The 21,829-nt window shown below is 43.2% G+C and overlaps 1 protein-coding gene across 2 annotated transcripts in view; it reads left to right on the top strand.

Moving 5' to 3' along the window:
* Window positions 1-21,558, top strand: part of LOC121541392 (chromodomain-helicase-DNA-binding protein 1) — a 125,774-nt gene extending 104,216 nt beyond the window's left edge. For both annotated transcript variants that reach the window (XM_041850367.2, XM_041850366.2), the window contains 9 exons: window positions 257-379; window positions 3,431-3,565; window positions 7,039-7,287; window positions 7,501-7,638; window positions 8,208-8,386; window positions 18,799-18,898; window positions 19,062-19,113; window positions 19,336-19,594; window positions 19,909-21,558. In XM_041850367.2, the coding sequence (XP_041706301.1) occupies window positions 257-379; window positions 3,431-3,565; window positions 7,039-7,287; window positions 7,501-7,638; window positions 8,208-8,386; window positions 18,799-18,898; window positions 19,062-19,113; window positions 19,336-19,594; window positions 19,909-20,242 (1,569 nt within the window). In that variant the 3' untranslated portion in view covers window positions 20,243-21,558. The remainder of the gene's footprint in view (window positions 1-256; window positions 380-3,430; window positions 3,566-7,038; window positions 7,288-7,500; window positions 7,639-8,207; window positions 8,387-18,798; window positions 18,899-19,061; window positions 19,114-19,335; window positions 19,595-19,908) is intronic.
* Window positions 21,559-21,829: the final 271 nt, after the last annotated feature.

Below are 21,829 nucleotides of genomic sequence, written 5' to 3'. Positions count from 1 at the left end.
GATTCGAACCAGGATCTCTAGTGGCACAGTTAGCACTGCGATGCAGTGCCTTAGACCACTGCGCCACTCAGGAACTGCATTGGACCTTTAACAATATTAGTAAAATGTCATCAATAATTGCTCGGTACATTCGGTGTTGGTCATTTTTGGTTCATCGTCCCAGCTCACAGGGTCTCACTTTATAGGGGAACTGAAAATGTCATTGCCTTTGTTATAGTTGTATTAATTTACGCATCCGTTGCTTCGTGTGAACCAGCTCCTGCCAGACGACCCTGACAAGAAGCCACAGGCCAAGCAACTGCAGACGAGAGCGGACTACCTCATCAAATTATTGAGCAAGGACCTGGCCAAAAAGGAAGTACAGAGGCAAACAGGGACAGTAAGTGGCCATGACTGGCTGGATCACGGTTGTCTATGCAAAGTCTGTGTCCTATAGTACATCTCCTTTTCTATTGGCTCGTGTCATTTTTAGTTTCACCAAATATCATTAGATTCCACCTCCATGTGTTTCTTTTTTTGAACCTACAGTTCCACTATAATAAGATACGTTTTAACCACTCATTTGAGGGACATTTAAAAGTAGGCATTCCTGGTGAAATCCTAGTATGTGGATAGTCTTGAAGCGTTGAATAAAGTCTTAAATTGTTATCTAAAAGTCCAGAATTAAAGCTACAGTCTGGGATTCGAAAAACACAACGCTTTTGCCACTTGTTTTTGATAAACAGCTGAGGAATGAGGCGAGGGAAATGTAGCTCTTTAAATTCATCAACAGTGCTCGAGATACTGACAGTCCTTCAGATCCAAAATTATAGTTTAAACCATGGTTTGAACCTATATATTGTTTACAATGACATTGTTTGCAAACAATGGAGTAAACAAGGTTATATGTTCGGGTAAGACTGTACTAGACTAATGAGGCACTGATAAGTTATGATATTCAACAATCAATGGCTTTATATCAAGGCTGTTAAACTGAGACTCAGCGATATGATGAATCACAGATATTGTAGATGAGCCCGATGTAAGACGAGGCTCTTTGAGTGTCTGTGCTCATGCAGAGATGCACTTCACTCTGCAACAATGTGATAGCTGCAGGACCAAAACAGCTAAGAAGTTTGGCCTCGTGCTTCACGCTCTTAGTTGTTGCAGAAGTCAGCCCAATATTGCTGTTTTACTTTGTGCATTGCTGACTCTACCTTTAAGTCCAGAAATGGATGTACCAATCCCTGGCTAGCTAAAGAATGTTGTTGATTCTCCTGAGTTTTACAAAATGTGCCATTTGGTCAGAGTAGGCCTCTTTGTCATGCCTGGTCTCTGTGACAGAGTGCCAGTTCCTCGTAATAACATGTCAACCGGTTTTAGTTGGTGTCAAAAACAGTGTGAGTTATGACAAAGTTACTGCAGCTTTGCGGTCTCATACTGGCATCCTGCGATGTAAACAACGTGTCAAGTGTCTCTATGAAGACTATCGTGAATAGTCAATACTAGTGCATTGCTGGCTGCCGAAAGGAGCTTTATAAGAAGGTAACGGTATCATTCCTAATGATTCTATATGTAATTCTATGTACAGTGAGGGGAAAAAGTATTTGATCCCCTGCTGATTTTGTACGTTTGCCCACTTACAAAGAAATGATCGGTCTATAATTTTAATGGTAGGTTTATTTGAACAGTGAGAGACAGAATAACAACAAAAAAAATCAAGAAAAACGCATGTCAAAAATGTTATCAATTGATTTGCATTTTAATGAGGAAAATAAGTATTTGACCCCATCTCAATCAGAAAGATTTCTGGCTCCCAGGTGTCTTTTATACAGGTAACGAGCTGAGTTTAGGAGCACACTCTTAAAGGGAGTGCTCCTAATCTAAGTTTGTTACCTGTATAAAAGACACCTGTCCACAGAAGCAATCAATCGATCAGATTCCAAACTCTCCACCATGGCCAAGACCAAAGAGCTCTCCAAGGATGTCAGGGACAAGATTGTAGACCTACACAAGGCTGGAATGGGCTACAAGATCATCACCAAGCAGCTTGGTGAGAAGGTGACAACAGTTGGTGCGATTATTCGCAGATGGAAGAAACACAAAATAACTGCCAATCTCCCTCGGCCTGGGGCTCCATGCAAGATCTCACCTTGTGGAGTTGCAATGATCATGAGAACGGTGAGGAATCAGCCCAGAACTACACGGGAGGATCTTGTCAATGATCTCAAGGCAGCTGGGACCATAGTCACCAAGAAAACAATTGGTAACACATTACGCCGTGAAGGACTGAAATCCTGCAGTGCCTGCAAGGTCCACCTGCTCAAGAAAGCACATATACAGGCCCGTCTGAAGTTTGCCAATGAACATCTGGATGATTCAGAGGAGAACTGGGTGAAAGTGTTGTGGTCAGATGAGACGAAAATCGAGCTCTTTGGCATCAACTCAACTCGCCGTCTTTGGAGGAGGAGGAATGCTGCCTATGACCCCAAGAACCCCATCCCCACCGTCAAACATGCAGGTGGAAACATTATGCTTTGGGGGTGTTTTTCTGCTAAGGGGACAGGTCAACTTCACCGCATCAAAGGGACGATGGACGGGGCCATGTACCGTCAAATCTTGGGTGAGAACCTCCTTCCCTCAGCCAGGACATTGAAAATGGGTTGTGGATGGGTATTCCAGCATGACAATGACCCAAAACACACGGCCAAGGCAACAAAGGAGTGGCTCAATAAGAAGCACATTAAGGTCCTGGAGTGGCCTAGCCAGTCTCCAGACCTTAATCCCATAGAAAATCTGTGGAGGGAGCTGAAGGTTTGAGTTGCCAAACGTCAGCTTCGAAACCTTAATGACTTGGAGAAGATCTGCAAAGAGGAGTCGGACAAAATCCCTCCTGAGATGTGTGCAAACCTGGTGGCCAACTACAAGAAACGTCTGACCTCTGTGATTGCCAACAAGGGTTTTGCCACCAAGTACTAAGTCATGTTTTGCAGAGGGGTCAAATACTTATTTCCCTCATTAAAATGCAAATCAATTTATAACATTTTTGACATGCGTTTTTTTGTAATTTTTTTGTTGTTATTCTGTCTCTCACTGTTCAAATAAACCTACCATTAAAATTATAGACTGATCATGTCTTTGTCAGTGGGCAAACGTACAAAATCAGCAGGGGATCAAATACTTTTTTCTCTCACTGTATGGACCAATGATTGAACTGGCTTTGGCTATCAGACACATCTAACTCCCAATTGTGGCAAATATAATCACCAGGAGGATCATTTTCACACACTTTAAACATATTAACAAAATCGCAACTGATTTGTACCAGTAAAAGCGTCTGGTGTGGCATGGAAAGTCAAAAACCCAGGACACATTCTATTTCAAGGGGCCCACGTGTTTTTTTTAATGAGTTGCAAAGAATTATGATTGTTTTCACCTTTTGTTGTTGTAGGCCAACTCACGGAAAAGGAAACTGAGTAAGAAGAACAAAGCTGTGAAGCCAGCCGAAGTGGACGAAGTGGTGAAGAGTCTGTCCTCGGAGCCCCCCTCAGAGAAGTCCTCAGAGGACGAGATTGAGGAGGAAAAGGTATGTAGGAGAATGATTCTTCCCTAGCTATAGATCATTCATCAGCTTTCCCTCCCCCAATCCTAGCCTTAAGGACTTCCTCCAGTGATTTTGAACTTTCCCTGTTGGCGCAGTGTTCTAAGGCACTGCATCGCATTGCTAGCTGTGCCACTAGCGATACTGGTTCGAGTCAGGCTCTGTCGTAGCCGGCTGCGATCGGGAGACCCATGGGGCGGCGCACAATTGGCCCAGCGTCGTCCAGGTTAGAGGAGGGAATGGCCGGCAGGGATGTAGCTCAGTTGGTAGAGCATGGCGTTTGCAACGCCAGGGTTGTGGGTTCGATTCCCACGGGGGGCCAGTATGAAAAATAAATAAATGCAAATGTATGCTCTGGATAAGAGCGTCTGCTAAATGACTAAAATGTAAATGTAAAATGTAAAAGTGATATCCCAAGTATAAATGCAGTAAAGTACACACACTAAAGGGTAAAAAAAAAAAAGTTGTGTTCTTTTTAGACACAACTGCAAACTTCAAGGAGTAGAGCATTCAAGGAGTTGGTCTGATGGGAATTTGTGATGTCATTGGCCTCCCCCATTGCTTGAGTAACAATAGAGAACAAAAGAGGAAAGGCTCACCCCCCACTCGTACCATGTCATGACATACCTGGAGTGCCACTTTAACCATTAGTGGGGTAAATGCAGAACTGACCCAAGATCAGAGTCTAGGGGAGGGCTGTTCAATTCCGGTCCTGGAGGGCCGAAACACTTCAGGTTTTTGTTTCTACCTGGTAGATAATTGCGCTCACCTGATTTCCCAGGTCTGATTCAGTCCCTGATTAGAAGGATAGGATGAACACCAGAAGTGTTTTGGCCCTCCAGGATTGACATTGAACACCCCTGGTCTAGTGGCAACTTCCCCCTACTTTGACTATGATAGAATACTCCTTAAGGCTGTGGATAGTAGACAAGGGATCCCTTTACCTTTCCCTGTTGTCTTCTTTTGGGCTAATAATAACTAATAATACTAATAATAACCTTTTTTGACATATCTAAATGTGCCACTTAACACAAGTGTAGACTGTTACAATAAAAATAGCAATGAGTGAGTGATCAAATAAACTCAGTAATCAGTCAACTAAACTCAATGAATGGGCCCAATCTGAAAATCACCTTGTCTAGGGTGTGGGCCTTACAGTACTGTTGTCCGTTAAGGTTATTGCCTGCTCTGTATGGCAGTTTGACTAAACCCATTTGCCCACAAGCATGGTTATATAATTCAGTTTTTAAAGTAACTGTCCAGTGAAAAGCTCACTTCTAAAAGCTAATATTCTGTTAAGTCATACCCAAATAATGTTGATGACTCACCGTATAGTTGTATTTGCGGCCAAAGCATACATTTGACAAAACCCCTTCAAAAAAAACCACCTCAAACTAGGGCTGGGCGATATATCGAATTCATTAGATTAATTTGAATTGATGTTTTAGCAAGATTTTACAAATGCCTGTATCGCAAGAATCTAGTTAATTTTTTATTTTCTTCATTTTGTCAGCTTGTTCTCGTGTTGTCTATTTGGTCTCGTATCCTTCGCTCCTTCTGCTGTGATTGTGCACCTTCCCATTTACACACACACACACACACACACAAAGCTCTTGCCCCTGCCACTCGCTATTTGCATTTGAGATTTGGTCCAACAGAATCGCTCATATGGACACCGAAACACATTGAGGCATTATTTTACTGTAACAGAGGAGAACATAAGCTTTCTAACTATACCCTTTTTATGTCTCAACTCCTCAAATTGCGCGACTAGCACACCCTAATAATACGGGAGGATCAATTAAAATTGATTTTGGAAAATGAATGCTCAGTTTCTGTCGTGTACCGCTAATAGCATTTTAGCCACAGACTGTTATACTAGCTGTCTGTGTTTTTATAAATGTGCAAAGAGCATAAAAAACAATTATGTAAGGAATTTGCAACTCTTTCTCATTCGGAGAAAAAAGGTAGGCCGCTTGATTTCAACAGGTGCACGCTGTTCAAACAGTTGGAGACGGACAGAAGGGTGTGTTCATAACAATTCAACTGTTCTACCTCGTTAGCTAGCAAATAGATCCAAGTTGGCTAGACTTTAAATATAAAGATTAGCTTGCTACTCACTAGCACGTGGGCTTGTGCTTGAGAGATTGTTTATGAGACCTGTGTAAATGTTCTATAATGCCTGCTACAAGGAGTTGGTCATTATTAGTGAATGTGCATTATGCATGGTTCTGGTCAAATTTATAACATAAATGGCATTTTCATAGACAGACTTGAAAGCCAGATCAGTGATTATTGCAAAAAAGCAGGTTAAACTATTTTGATCAAATAATTAAGTGATTAGTGGGTCTTATGATTGTGGAAAGCTTATACAGTGCATTCGGAAAGTATTCAGACCCCTTGACTTTTTCCACATTGTGTTACGTTACAGCCTTATTCTAAAATGGATTAAAATGTTTTTTTCCCCTCATCAATCTACACACAATACCCCATAATGACAAAGCAAAAACAGGTTTAAAAATAAAAGCAGGAAAAAAATTAGATATTACATATAAGTATTCAGACCCTTTACTCAGTACTTTGAAGCACCTTTGGCAGCGATTACAGCCTCAAGTCTTCTTGGGTCTTCTACAAGCTTGGCACACTTGAATTTGGGGAGTTTCTCCCATTCTTCTCTGCAGATCCTCACAAGCTCTGTCAGGTTGGATGGGGAGCGTTGCTGCACAGCTATTTTCAGGTATCCAGTGATGTTCGATCGGGTTCAAGGACATTCATAGACTTGTCCCGAAGCCACTCCTGCATTGTCTTGGCTGTGTGTTTAGGGTCGTTGTCCTGTTGGAAGGTGAATCTTCGCCCCAGTCTGAGGTCCTGAGCGCTCTGGAGCAGGTTTTCATCAAGGATCTCTCTGTACTTTGCTCCGTTCATCTTTCCCTCGATCCTGACTAGTCTCCCAGTCCCTGCCGCTGAAAAACATCCCCACAGAATGATGCTGCCACCACCATGCTTCACCGTAGGGATGGTGCCAGGTTTCCTCCAGACGTGACGCTTGGCATTCAGTCCAAAGAGTTCAATCTTGGTTTCATCAGACCAGAGAATTGTCATGGTCTGAGAGTCCTTTAAGCGGGCTGTCATGTGCCTTTTACTGAGGAGTGGCTTCTGTCTGGCCACTCTACCATAAAGGCCTGATTGGTAGAGTGCCGCAGAGATGGTTGACCTTGTTGAAGGTTCTACCATCTCCACAGAGGAACTCTGGAGCTCTGTCAGAATGACCATCGGGTTCTTGGTCACCTCCCTGACCAAGGCCCTTCTCCCCCGATTGCTCAGTTAGGCCGGGCAGCCAGCTCTAGGAAGAGTCTTGGTGGTTCCAAAATGATGGAGGCCACAGTGTTCTAGGGGACCTTCAATGCATCGAGGCAGTCTGTAGCTATGCTAACCATCTCTCTCTCTCTCTCTCCCAGGAGGTGGTCCCAGTGAAGTCGCCGCCCAGAAGGGGCCGAGCGGAGCGCATGGTGGTGAAGGAGGAGGAGGAGAAGCCTGAGCCAGAGAAGGTGCCCTCGCCGCCCGAGGAGAAAAGGGAGCCCAAAGAAAGGGAGATTAAAAAGGAGAAGGAGGAGAGCCGGGAGGTGAAAGAGAAGGAGCTTAAAGAGAAGAAGGACACCAAGCATGTGGAGCCAGTACATAAACAGGAAGAGGTCACAGGGGAGAAGGTAAGACATCGCCACGTTGGGAATAGTCAGAAAGGATTGAAAAACGTGCAGTTCGTTGCACTGCAAATATGAAACTAAATAAATAAGCACTAAAGTCAGTCAGGTACGGCTTTTACGGCGTCTTATTACACGGTTTATAATAAGTTATGTCTCTCTACGTAGAAAATCTTCATCTTTACGATTGTCATTTATTTATTGTCATTTTGTGGTTAGCAGCCGTGCGAGGTGAAGGCTGAGGTACGAGATAAGGTGAAGAAGGCCTCAGACACTCCAGTCCACATCACAGCAGGAGACGAGAACGTGCCCATCTCAGAAGAGTCGGAGGAACTCGACCAGAAGACCTTCAGTGTGGTGAGTCACGTGTCAGTGACGCAACTATGTCAAAAACACAACGTCCACTCAGTCAGTGAGTCAAAATGTCAACAAATGAGTCATGACGTCTAGGATCCAAGTCGAAGCGTCTAGGGACCTAGTCGAAACGTCTACATTTACATTTTAGTGATTTAGCAGACGCTCTTATCCAGCGACTTACAGGAGCAATTAGTGTTAAGTGCCTTGCTTAAGGGCACATCGACAGATTTTTCACCTAGTCGGCTCGTGGATTAGAACCAGCGACCTTTCGGTTACTGGCACAATGCTCTTACCCACTAAGCTACATGCCGCCCCGACTAGGGACCTAGTCGAAGCGTCTAGGGACCGAGTCCAAACGTCTAGGGACCGAGTCCAAACGTCTAGGGACCGAGTCAAAACCCTAGTCAAAATGTATAGGGAGCTAGTCAAAACTCCAATGGTCAGAAAATGCTGTAAATTTGTCCAATTGATCTAGTATTTGTATTGATATTTGTCATGGTAACTCAAATACCATCTTGCCAATGTTGGCCCTCCAAACACTGTATATATCCTGTCTGTGTGTCCCTCAGTGCAAGGAGAGGATGCGACCGGTCAAGGCGGCCCTGAAGCAGCTGGACCGGCCGGAGAAGGGCCTATCGGAACGCGAGCAGCTGGAGCACACGCGCCAGTGCCTCATCAAGATCGGAGACCACATCACTGAGTGTCTCAAGGAGTACTCCAACCCCGAGCAGATAAAACAGTGGAGAAAGTAAGGCGCTCTATATATTTTATTTATTTATTAGAATCCCTATTAGCTGTTGTTACTAAAGCAACTACTCTTCCTGTGGTCCACAATATAAGTTCACGATATGAGTGCACGTTCAAAGTTTTGTTATAATCAATTTGCAGATTGAGATCAAGCCCTCTTTGAAATACATGATATTGACATTTATTTTTGTCATACCTTTGGTTATTGTCTGATATACACACAGCTGGAATGCTGTTGTATTCAGGATCCAAACTACCCGGTTTATTAATACAAACAACAACGTCATTACATCCTTAGGGAAATTGGACAGGCATGGCATTGGCAAACTAACTGAATGTTCATTTACTGTTTGAAGTTTTGTAACGTTTCATTACTATGGGTATAAAGACAATTCATAATCCAATTCAAAACTTGCCTTGAGGCTACAGGTACAGTGCCTTGCAAAAGTATTCATCCCCCATAGCGTTTTTCCTATTTTGTTGCATTACAACCTGTAATTTAAATGGATTTTTATTTGGATTTCATGTAATGGATATACACAAAATAGTCCAAATTGGTGAAGTTAAATGAAAGTAATAACTTGTTTTAAAAAATTCGACCAAATAAATAACGGAAAAGTGGTGCGTGCATATGTATTCACCCCCTTTGCTAAGAAGCCCCTAAATAAGATTTTGTGCAACCAATTACCTTCAGAAGTCACATAATTAGTTAAATAAAGTCCACCTGTGTGCAATCTAAGTGTCACATGATCTGTCACATGATCTCAGTGTATATATACACCTGTTCTGAAAGGCCCCAGAGTCTGCAACACCACTAAGCAAGGGGCACCACCAAGCAAGCGGCTTCATGAAGACCAAGGAGCTATCCAAACAGGTCAGGGACAAAGTTGTGGAGAAGTACAGATCAGGGTTGGGTTATAAAAAAATATCTGAAACTTTAAACATCCCACGATGCACCATTTTTTAAATCCATTATTAAAAAATGGAACTAATATGGTACCACAACAAACCTGCCAAGAGAGGGCCGCCCACCAAAACTCACGGACCAGGCAAGGAGGGCATTAATCAGAGAGGCAACAAAGAGACCAAAGATAACCCTGAAGGAGCTGCAAAGCTCCACAGCGGCGATTGGAGTATCTGTCCATAGGACCACTTTAAGCCGTACACTCCACAGAGCTGGGCTTTGCGGAAGAGTGGCCAGAAAAAAGCCATTGCTTAAAGAAAAAGATAAGCAAACATGTTTGGTGTTTGCCAAAAGGCATGTGGGAGACTCCCCAAACATATGGAAGAAGGTACTCTGGTCAGATGAGACTAAAATTGAGCTTTTTGGCCATCAAGGAAAACGCTATGTCTGGCACAAACCCAACACCTCTCATCACCCCAAGAACACCATCCCCACAGTGAGGCATGGTGGTGACAGCATCATGCTGTGGGGATGTTTTTAATCGGCAGGGACTGGGAAACTGGTCAGAATTGAAGGAATGATGGATGGCGCTAAATACAGGGAAATTCTTGAGGGAAACCTGTTTCAGTCTTCGAGAGATTTGAGACAGGGACAGAGGTTCACCTTCCAGCAGGACAATGACCCTAAGCAAACTGCTAAAGCAACAGTCGAGTGGTTTAAGGGGAAACATTTAAATGTCTTGGAATGGCCTAGTCAAAGCCCAGACCTCAATCCAATTGAGAATCTGTGGTATGACTTAAAGATTGCTGTACACCGATGGAACCCATCCAACTTGAAGGAGCTGGAGCAGTTTTGCCTTGAAGAATGGGCAAAATCCCAGTGGCTAGATGTGCCAGGCTTATAGAGACATACCCCAAGAGACTTGCAGCTGTAATTGCTGCAAAAGGTGGCTCTACAAAGTATTGACTTTGGGGGGGTGAGTAGTTATGCACGCTGAAGTTTTCTGTTTTTTGTCTTACTTCTTATTTCACAATAAAAAAATATTTTGCATCTTCAAATGATACAAACCCCCCAAAAATCCATTTTAATTCCAGGTTGTAAGGCAACAAATATGAAAAATGCCAAGGGGGGTGAATAGTTTCGCAAGCCACTGTTTGTGATGCCGCGGTCAGACGCGCTTTAAAAGCAACCAAAAAAGGAAAATCAAAAGCTTCAACAGTATAAAAACCAACAAACAAATGTATTTTCCAAACAAAGGTAATTTCCTAGGCTATGTTCCATCCATGATCAAAGCCAAAGCGATCTGATATAAACGGTAAACAAAAGGGTATAGACTAGTAGCAGCTTTCTTAGTTCCAAGTATTAGCAGTCAAAAACTGTATTGTACCGCCATACCGGAGGCCTGGCTGAGCAATACTACCAAAGCACTAAATATGTATACGAAAGGGGAAAGGGGTGTGCCCAGGAGAGGCTCCGTATTGCTTTTAAATTATTGCTTTTAAATACCCATGATAGCCATAGTAGAAAACCAAAAACATGAGTTCAACAACCATACTCCATAATTCATAATGCAATATTCATACTTATATTTAATAAATCAATATTTCCTGATTTCGAATTAGGCTAATCAATTAAAGTGAGACTGAAAGTAAGGGAATTTGGCTCCAACATTTCTGCCCCTAGTCCCATCAAAACAATTACAACTGTCAAAACATAGAGGGAGGCAAAGTTCAATAGTCCATTAGGAGAAAATAAAATATAGATATCTTTAGTAATGTGTGTGTTCCAAGGAATGTCAGTATGCATGTGGGTGTACGGGGGATGAAAAGGGGTGTGTGGTTTGCTATGCGGGGGCCTCCAGCAGCAGACATACACTACATGACCAAAAGTATGTGGACACCTGCTCATCGAACATTTCATTCCACAATCATGGGCATTAATATGGAGTTGGTCCCCCCTCCACTCTTCTGGGAAGGTTTTCCACTAGATGTCGGAACATTGCTGTGGGGACTTGCTTCTATTCAGCCACAAGAGAATTAGTGAGGTCGGGCACTGATGTTGTGCGATTAGGTCTGGATCGCTGTCGGAGTTCCAATTCATCCCAAAGGTGTTCGATGGGGTTAAGGTCAGGGCTCTGTGCAGGCCAGTCAAGTTCTTCCACACCGACCTCGCTTTGTGCACGGGAGCAGGATAGCTGGGTGCTTAGATTGTGCTGGCATAGCTGACCTGCTCAATCTACCTCCTACTCTCATCACATCAGACCATCTTGGAACACTAGAGACAGTTTGAAGATGGCTGTTCCTTTTTACCATTGAGCCTTTCTTCAGAGCTACCATTTCATATGGAATACATTCTCCTCTGACAAAAACAAACAATTTGATCTTCTGCATCCATGAGCTTGTCCACAGAGACCTTTTGAACAGTGTTCTTTTCTAGCCCTTCAATTGCTTCTCCATCATATTCTTGTTTTCCTCATCTTTTTGTCCCAAACTTAGATTATTTATTTTCTCACACACTTTCTCACACGCTTTAATGCACTTTTAACCTTTAGGATCCATGCAACCACTCTTCTGAGGCGGTGCCACTCCAAGTAGTGAGAAATGAGGTTAGAGTTTGATCTGGCATTCCAACTCTGGCTGCGTTAGGAAGTCTGGTCCTGAAATCCATGTCTCATTTTTCAGGAAGACTTTTGCTGAGACACATCTGGAGGCATAGTTAGTAGGGTTCAGCAAAGTATTCACGTCTCCACTGAGACACATCTGAAGCTTCCCTAATGGCAGTGGCTCTGTTAGCAACAAAGGTGTGAAATCTTGCAGTATCATTTCTGACATATTTTAAGACCGATGTGCTGTGAGTCCAAAGAACTGATGGTTTGAGTGATAGCTCCAACTCTGCTCTCATCATCTTGTCCACACGTACAGCAACTGTGGCAGCTGTGAGCACCATACGTGGTATGGTGACTGTTTTTAATGGTGCGACCCTGGCCTTACCCATGATGAAAGCACAGTGAACTTAACGCTCTCTGTTATTCAACAACAGGTAAGTGACAGTGCTATAACCATTCTCACTGGCATCAGCAAAGTGATGGACTTGAGCGAAAACTGGTTCTCCAAAATCACTGAGTTTGATGCATCTCTTGACCTCGTAGTCAGACAGCTGGTTCAGATCCATCAACCAGTTACACCATCTTAGAACCAGAACTTCAGGGATGCTCTTATCCCATCCAAGTTTCATCCTGCACAGATCTTGCAATATACCGAGCGGGTCATAAACAGAGCTCACCATAGAAAGAAGGCCTCTTCTGTTAAGTGGTCTGTCCTTCATTAATATTTTGAACTTTAGTGAGTCCGATTCAACGCAGCAGTGTACTCCAAGGGCTCTTTCTACTGGTAGCATGTCCTGATCCAAGTCCAAATCCTTTATCTCCTTTGCTGTCTCCTCTTCAGGAATAGAGGCAATAACAACTCAACTGTTGCTGATCCATTTGTTCAGTCTTAAGCCTCCTTTAGCACACAAGTTTGTGAGGTCCTGAGTAAGTGTCAAGGCTTCATCCTCACTTGCCATTGACTTTAGACAGTCATCCACGTTGAAGTTTCTCAGAACTGCTTCTGACTTGAAACTGTCTGTGTGGTCCTTTTGCACATTGCTTCAGAGCACAACTGGCACATTGGAGATGAAATGGCCTCAAAGATATGCATCACCATTTTGTACTCCTCCAGCTCCTTTTCCAGATCTCCATTTGGCCACCAGAGAAAATTCAGAAGGTCTGTATCCTGCCCTGGTGGAACATGGCTTCAATGTCTGCCATGGAGGCAACAGGCTCTTGGCGAAATCAGGACAAAATACAAGTAAGACAGTTTGTCAAGTCTGGGCCCTGTAGAAGCTGAGCATTCAGTGGTGTCTCTTGATAGGCGGCTCCACATTCAAATACCACCCTCAGCTTGTGCTTTTTGGGATGATATACACCGTGGTGTGGGATTTAACAAACTCTCTTGCTGCTGTCATTCTGAGAGTCTCTTGGCACCTTCACTGCAAAGCCTTTGTCCAGGATGTCTGTCATGAACTTGGTGTAGTCCTCACAGAACTGAGGATTCTTGCTGAGTTTTCTTTTCAGGTTGAGAGCACGCTGTACTGCCACACAGTGGTTGTTAAGAAATTCAGCATCCTCATTCATGGCTGACTGAGAGACACGCTCCATGAAGAGATGGTCTTCTCTTGACATTTCAAGCTGCTCCTCATGGTGGCGCTCTGGGAAGCCATGCTTAAAAACCTGTTGCTGAAGCAGCTCTTCCAGCTCTACGACAAAGATTATGTGTGCCATTATATGAGACTGCCCATAGGTGGAGACATTGCCCTTTTTTAGAGGCCCATTCACAATCCAGCGCAGTGGTTTTCACAGCGTATAGGCCCTCTCCTTGGCTGTACTGCCCGAATCTAGAAAGACATGTTTCCACTGTTCTCGTACTTTTTTCCATTTTCACCCTCACAGGCACGATGGCTTGGATGCAATCAGGATCCCCGGCCCAAGTGTGACTCCCAGCATCTCCATCCAATTTTAAAAACGCACTGGTAACACTGCTCTCTGTTTTCATTGCTTTTGCAGCTGTTAACCTCTTTGTAGGTGATGTGCAACATGGTTGGATGTTTACATGAACACACTTTACAAGGAAGTCTTTGCATCCTTTGCTCATGTGTCCAGGGGTCAGACAACCAAAACAGACTCCCTTGTTCTTCAAAAAGTCCAACTTCTCTTGATGTGACTTCTTGTTCAGTTCTGTGCACGTGCCTAGTTCTCTTTGACAGAATGGACACTGCCTGAGTGCCACACCAGAGTTATTGCCAACCCAGCTCTTCTCTGTTTTCACAGCTGGTGTGACGCTGGTGGCAAAACCAAAACCACTTTCTCACTTTCAGAACACTTGGCCTACTCACAGGTCCTGAACCTCCCATCACTGCTGCAGTGGGGGTTTCCGTTATGTTTACAAATACAGGATGACATGCTATCCTGGCTTGGCGATCAACAAAGGTAACCAGATCAGCAAACCTGGCTCTCCTTCCATTTCTCTCCTGTAGGTCATAAGCCGCCCCTCCCTGTTTTTCTTTCATATTATACGGCAGCTTTGAGACTATGGCTCTCATATTTGATGGGCTGACCATTTCCTCCATATGTTGAACAGTATCCATAGTGTTGCAGCATCCAGTGAGAGAAACTACAAAGGCTTGTAGGGATTCTGAAACTTCAACCTTGATTGGTGACCAGCTTAGAGCTTTCTCAATGTAAGCTTTGGCGATTCTATACTTATCTCCAAAGAGTTTTTTCAGAAGCTGTTTGGCCTCTGCATACTCTGTCACCCTCCATATGTTGGCAAATGCAGACTAGATCTCTGGATTGCCCCATGGTGAAATGCCAAAAAGGACAGCCTGTCTTTGCTGTTCTTGATCCTATCTTCAATAGCATGTTCAAAGGCACGTACAAATAACCTGTAGTCTAGTGGGTCACCCTTAAACACTGGTACACTAAGAGGTGGTAATGAGGACAACCTTTGCTGCCTTACCAGTGTTTCAGTGATATCATTTTGGTGTTGCATAATGTTGACGATACTGCCCATGTCAGCTCCACCCTGATCTGGGTTGATAGACAGCTGCCACTTCCAACTAGAGGAGGAAGGCCTATCTTTTGGTCTTACAACAGGTGGTATGTGGTGGTAGCACTTTGTTGCAACATACTACTTTGACCCTGGCCCTATGCAGTATGAACAGACGTGGTGAACAATGAGGATCCCAGGTCAGCCATGGTGTGTGATTGTCTGCTATGGAGACCTGTGACAACCTGAGTGGTGGTGGGCACCTTTTTTTCTTTGAGTAACCTTCCCTGAGGTATCCTCGGGCCTTCCCATTAAATTAAAGTAATTGTGCATTCCTTCCTCTGATTTGTTTCCCATTCCTTGAGTGGCTTCATACATTCAGCTTAGCACTGTTAGCCAATATTTCAGCTTCTAGCTCCAATTCTTTTTGTGCTTTGATTTGAGCCTCCTGTTTCTCCAATTCTTGTTTAATTTTCAGTGCTTCAATTTTAACCAGTCAGGCTGCCTTTTCAGCCTCCAAATTGAGCCTGATAGAAGGTGTGGTGGATTGTTCTGAGTGCCTGCTGTGTTGTGATCAATTTCCACATTTTGATGAGACATTTGAGGAACTATCTCTTGGCTGGACCTCCTCATCAGTTTTATTAGCCGCTGTGCATTGTTGTGCTTCTTCCATCTATTTGTCCACTGTGGTTGCAAAATAATCCAGTGTTGCTGCGTTTGGGCCATACCATTCAACCTGATCCTGTTTTGCCTCCTCAGCAGGTAACAAAGCCTTTATTGACTCATTGAGACCATGTAACTCCTGTGCACATCTTTTTGTAAACCAATTCAACATTTCCATCATCCCATATAAGCTGTGATCTCATACATCTTTTTAGTAAGTGCACCCAATTTAGCACTTTTAGATCCTTAAGTTTCCATTGGATCCATTGTAAAGGCAGGTTATAGCACTGAACATCAATCCCATTCAATTCCATTGATTTGCATCCGTCAGCACAGTATGAACACATTTTAGCACGGCGCAGCTTAATGAATGAGCCCAACACATGACGTTATCACAACACCGATACGACAGCCAATCAGCAAAGCGTCCACTTTTCTCTCCGCTCCACAGTGAGCTCTCAACTCTGAGCGCAAATCGAACAACAGACACGCGATTCCAAGCTCCAATTCTCAAAAGTTCCATGAATTCATCCAACAACACATCAAGCATATTGAGCAATAGAAAGAGCAACCACAATTCACTCCCCTCTCTCCACAGTGAGAAGCGCAAATCAAACAGTCAGAGCTTCAATAGCATAAATCAATAGCGTCACTTGGAATATACAGTAGAGTAGCAGCGCTTGTTTTACCTTGTTCGAATTCAATCTTTACCTCCAATCCATTAATCGGCTTTCCATCCAGCGATAGTTTTTGACAAATATAAAGGCAATACGTAATCCAATTCTAAACTTGCCTCAAGGCTACAGGTATGTGTGTGATGCTGCGGTCAGATACGCTTCCAAAGCAACCAAAAAAGGAGAATCAAAAGCTTCCAATAGTATAAAAACAAACATTTATTTTACAAGCAAAGGTAATTTCATAGGCTATGTTCCATCCATGACCAAAGCCAAAGCGATCGGATTTAAAGGGTTAACAAACGGGTATAGACTAGTAGCAGCTTTCTTAGTTCCAAATATTAACTGTAAGGTACCACCACACTTGAGGCCTGGCTGAGCCATACTACTAGGGGAACATGGGGGGGAAAGGGGTGTGCCCAGGAGAGGCTCCATATTGCTTTTAAAAACCCATGATAACCATAATAGAAAACCAAAAACATGAGTTCATCAACCATACTCCATAATGAATTATGTAATATTGATACTTACAGTGGGGAGAACAATTATTTGATACACTGCCGATTTTGCAGGTTTTCCTACTTACAAAGCATGTAGAGGTCTAATTTTTATCATAGGTACACTTCAACTGTGAGAGACGGAATCTAAAACAAAAATCCAGAAAATCACATTGTATGATTTTTAAGTAATTAATTTGCATTTTATTGCATGACATAAGTATTTGATCACCTACCAACCAGTAAGAATTCTGGCTCTCACAGACCTGTTAGTTTTTCTTTAAGAAGCCCTCCTGTTCTCCACTTATTACCTGTATTAACTGCACCTGTTTGAACTCGTTACCTGTATAAAAGACACCTGTCCACACACTCAATCAAACAGACTCCAACCTCTCCACAATGGCCAAAACCAGAGAGCTGTGTAAGGACATCAGGGATAAAATTGTAGACCTGCACAAGGCTGGGATGGGCTACAGGACAATAGGCAAGCAGCTTGGTGAGAAGGCAACAACTGTTGGCGCAATTACTAGAAAATGGAAGAAGTTCAAGATGACGGTCAATCACCCTCAGTCTGGGGCTCCATGCAAGGTCTCACCTCGTGGGGCATCAATGATCATGAGGAAGGTGAGGGATCAGCCCAGAACTACACGGCAGGACCTGGTCAATGACCTGAAGAGAGCTGGGACCACAGTCTAAAAGAAAACCATTAGTAACACACTATGTCATCATGGATTAAAATCCTGCAGCGCACGCAAGGTCCCCCTGCTCAAGCCAGCGCATGTCCAGGCCCGTCTGAAGTTTGCCAATGACCATCTGGATGATCCAGAGGAGTAATGGGAGAATGTCATGTGGTCTGATGAGACAAAAATAGAGCTTTTTGGTCTAAACTCCACTCGCCGTGTTTGGAGGAAGAAGAAGGATGAGTACAACCCCAAGAACACCATCCCAACCGTGAAGCATGGAGGTGGAAACATCATTCTTTTTGGATGCTTTTCTGCAAAGGGGACAGGACGACTGCACCGTATTGAGGGGAGGATGGATGGGGCCATGTATCGCGAGATCTTGGCCAACAACCTCCTTCCCTCAGTAAGAGCATTGAAGATGGGTCGTGGCTGGGTCTTCCAGCATGACAACGACCCGAAACACACAGCCAGGGAAACTAAGGAGTGGCTCTGTAAGAAGAATCTCAAGGTCCTGGAGTGGCCTAGCCAGTCTCCAGACCTGAACCCAATAGAACATCTTTGGAGGGAGCTGAAAGTCCGTATTGCCCAGCGACAGCCCCGAAACCTGAAGGATCTGGAGAAGGTCTGTATGGAGGAGTGGACCAAAATCCCTGCTGCAGTGTGTGCAAACCTGGTCAAGACCTACAGGAAATGTATGATCTCTGTAATTGCAAACAAAGGTTTCTGTACCAAATATTAAGTTCTGCTTTTCTGATGTATCAAATACTTATGTCATGCAATAAAATGCACATTAATTACTTAAAAATCATACAATATGATTTTGTGGATTTTTGTTTTAGATTCCGTCTCTCACAGTTGAAGTGTACCTATGATAAAAATTACAGACCTCTACATGGTCCTGGGGTCCTCTGTAGCTCAGCTGGTAGAGCACGGCGCTTGTAACGCCAAGGTAGTGGGTTCGATCCCCGGGACCACCCATACACAAAATATATGCACGCATGACTAAGTCGCTTTGGATAAAAGCGTCTGCTAAATGGCATATTATATTATATTATTATATTACATGCTTTGTAAGTAGGAAAACCTGCAAAATCGGCAGTGTATCAAATGCTTGTTCTCCCCCCATTCAATAAGTCAATATTTCCTGATTCGATTAGGCACAACATATTATTTTTTGGGTGAGACTTAAGGTAAAGGAATTTGGCTCCAACACTGGGGTTATGAAATGTAGCTCAGGGCAAGCTACAAATAAATCTGTGACATACTCACTGTAGATTTATGTCCTCTTGCAATTGAACAGATCTGGACATGTACCTTTACCATTGATTGCATGCATACCATAATTTATGGGGCTCCTTGTATCAAGGACCAGAGTGTTGACTTAAATGTCTGTTTTTTTGTTTTTAGAAACCTGTGGATATTTGTTTCAAAGTTCACAGAATTTGATGCAAGAAAATTGCATAAATTGTATAAGCACGCAATCAAGAAAAGACAAGAGAATGCTCAGGTATGTATAACACTGGGCCTTGCCGAATGAGCTACTGTTCTTGTGCATCAATTGACCTCATAAAGGTCTGCTAAATAATAAAGTGATACAAATTCAGATTGCATTTCCTATCTTTCCAAATTGAGTGTTAATGGCAGTGGTTTATGAGGCTTCTCTTTTACAGGCAGCTGACCAGAACACTAGCACTGTAAATACCCATGGCTTTAAACACACAGGTATGTCCTTTCACTTGTCTTTTTAGTCAGTCTTTATTTTAGGATTGATTTGTGTTTGTTTGCTATCTTGGACTGGTCTCTTGATTTTTTTTGTTGTTGATGCGATTAATTTAACCAGGTTAAATGAAGGATACATGTAAAAATATGAATAAACAATGAGATAAAAAGCAATTCTGTGTAGCCTTACTAACCCTGGCTGTTCTTCCTCTCCTCTTGGCCCAGACATCGAGAGGCTGAAGGACAACTCTCACCACGAAGACAGCAGCAGGGACCGCTACAGCTCTGAGCGGCACCACTCTTCGTCACGCTACCACGAGCACAGCGGCAGCAAGGACCGTGACAACCGGGACAGGCATACCTCCGTGGACCCCTACAACAGGAAGTGGGGGAGCGGGGGAGAATCCAGGAAGAGACCCTACTTGTCCTTCAGCAACGGCAAAGACCACCAAGTCCACTACCGGTCAGACCGGCAGGACAGCAGGTAAGACCACCTATATAGTCTTTAAAGGTATCTTTTTTTTGTCATACTAGTAAGGGGTTAATTTGAAATTAGTGGTAATTAAGGGACATTATTTTGTGTTGATTTTATTTTTACTGACTGGATTATTGTTCTACTGATTGATTTTTTTTAATAATTTTTTTATAGTTCTAGAATCTAGCGCAACTCAATGCCTTGTTTCTTAACAAATTGGTCCCATTGTGGATCAGATAACTAGGTAACTAATCATTTCTGTATATTGGATTTCTGTGCTGGTCAGTCTTGCTCATGGTGTCCCCCATCCATCTCTCTGACAGATACTACAACGACACTAAGCACAGGAAGGTGGACGAGCACCGGTCAGGCCGAGACAGACGGATGGACAGCAAGGAGCGCTTCAACTCAGACCACCACTCGCATTCCGAACACCGCTCATACTCAGAGCACAAGTCGTCATCACGAGGCGACTCCTACCGCTACCACTCAGACTGGCAGATAGACCACCGGGCGTCGGCCAGCGGGCCCCGTTCACCGTGCGACCAGCGCTCGTCCTATGACGGACGCTCGCCTCTGGGCCACCGTTCGCCTTTCGAGTACTCATCAGACCACAAGAGCACGCCGGAGCAGATCTGGAGCAGCCGAAAGACATAACAGCCAGCTTCGGCCTGGGCCAAAGGAGCTGGCCTAGCGGCGAGAGTATCAGCCATAGACACACATTGAACACAGGAAATGCCTTATGGGGAATGTGGAAGAAAACAAAGCTGTACTGTGCACTGTGTATCTGTGGGCTCAGCGTACCTGTGGTGTCCACTCTGCAATAGTGCACCACATCCCAGGAACGATAGGGGTGGGAGCAGGATGACAGACATTTTAATATTTTTTTATTTAAGAGTTGAAAGCTGCACTGTGCCATAGGTGTCGCAGCATAGTTTCTTTTCTTATTTTTATAAAATGGACGCCTTTAAAAAAAATACTCAAACAGACACAAATACCCTCGAGAGCTGCCCACACATCTCACCAAACCACAACACTGGATCCTGCTATTGACTGTTTGTTTTCTCTCATTCTTAATGTGGTTCTCAAGCTTATTTAAAGAAGTGTTAAATCAAGAGGTAAAGTAACATTATGTAGTTGTCTGGAAATCATGCTAAGAGTGGATGTTAGGGTCTCATCAAAATGCAGTCTGAAGGACTTGGGCTCTCCTTCCAAAGTACCTTGTTTACAGTGTTTCTTGTGCCCACCTTGCCGATCAGTTTTTTTTTTTTTCATCATGCTTGAATTAATTAATTTCTGTCTGCTGTAAAATAACCTGGATTTTTTTTTGGGATCAACTGAAAATGTCCCCTTTTCACGAATTATACTACTGTAAAATAGTAACTCAATAGGCTTTTTCCTCTCAGGCTTTTTTATCTTTATTATTACTACTCTTTCCCCATCAACTCAGGCTTTTTTTTTGTCAGTTTTAAATTGAGTCAGTTTTCATACGACAATTAATTTTAATGATAAATGCTAGTCAGAATGCAACTTTGGTAAACTGGGGAAATTATTCCATTAGCCTATTATTCCTCTAGAGGGACGACTTAGTTTATTTCTGTTTCTCTTATGTTAATTCTCTGTTGTGAATACGTGTCAGAATCGACGAGTTGAAAGCGCTCACATTTTACTACAACGTCATGGAAAACCAGGAGAGCGGTCTATCAAATAAAAGCGCCTGTTAGATCTCAAATAAACTAGTCTTTTTACAGAAATCATTTTCTTTTCTTTTTATGTAGGCAATAATGTCAAATCTTCTATGCAGCCAAGTGTATTTCTGGTGAACAGCCAGAAGATGCTGTTACAGTTCACACTGTTGTACATAGATTTCCTCTATATTTCAAAAATGTATTTACACTGAAAATGCATTGGTTTTTAAGATAATTGTTTTATATAGTTTATAAAGTAATTAAACTCAATCACTGTACTCGTAATCTGGAGTGGTCTACATGGTCTTCCTGTTGGTGCGTATGTCGCAGTACTAGAATTCTGGAGACAAATATCCCCCTTTGTCTTTGGTTTAAAGACTATAATCTCAGGTAACAAATAGTGGTCGGCAGGTTTTACCATGTTGTAACCTATGACCCATAATCCATCTCTTCCTCAACCCTTTTGACACAATTGGCCAGGGAAGCATAAAAGCTGTGGTTACTGTGTCACTAGGATGCACGGCTGTAGGTTTTAAATACACTGAACAAAAACATA

Source organism: Coregonus clupeaformis, chromosome 27 (assembly GCF_020615455.1).
Source record: "Coregonus clupeaformis isolate EN_2021a chromosome 27, ASM2061545v1, whole genome shotgun sequence".
NCBI classification, from domain to species: domain Eukaryota; kingdom Metazoa; phylum Chordata; class Actinopteri; order Salmoniformes; family Salmonidae; genus Coregonus; species Coregonus clupeaformis.
The sequence above is the reverse complement of the archived record's forward strand: the minus strand, read 5'-3'. Positions and strand labels throughout refer to the sequence as shown.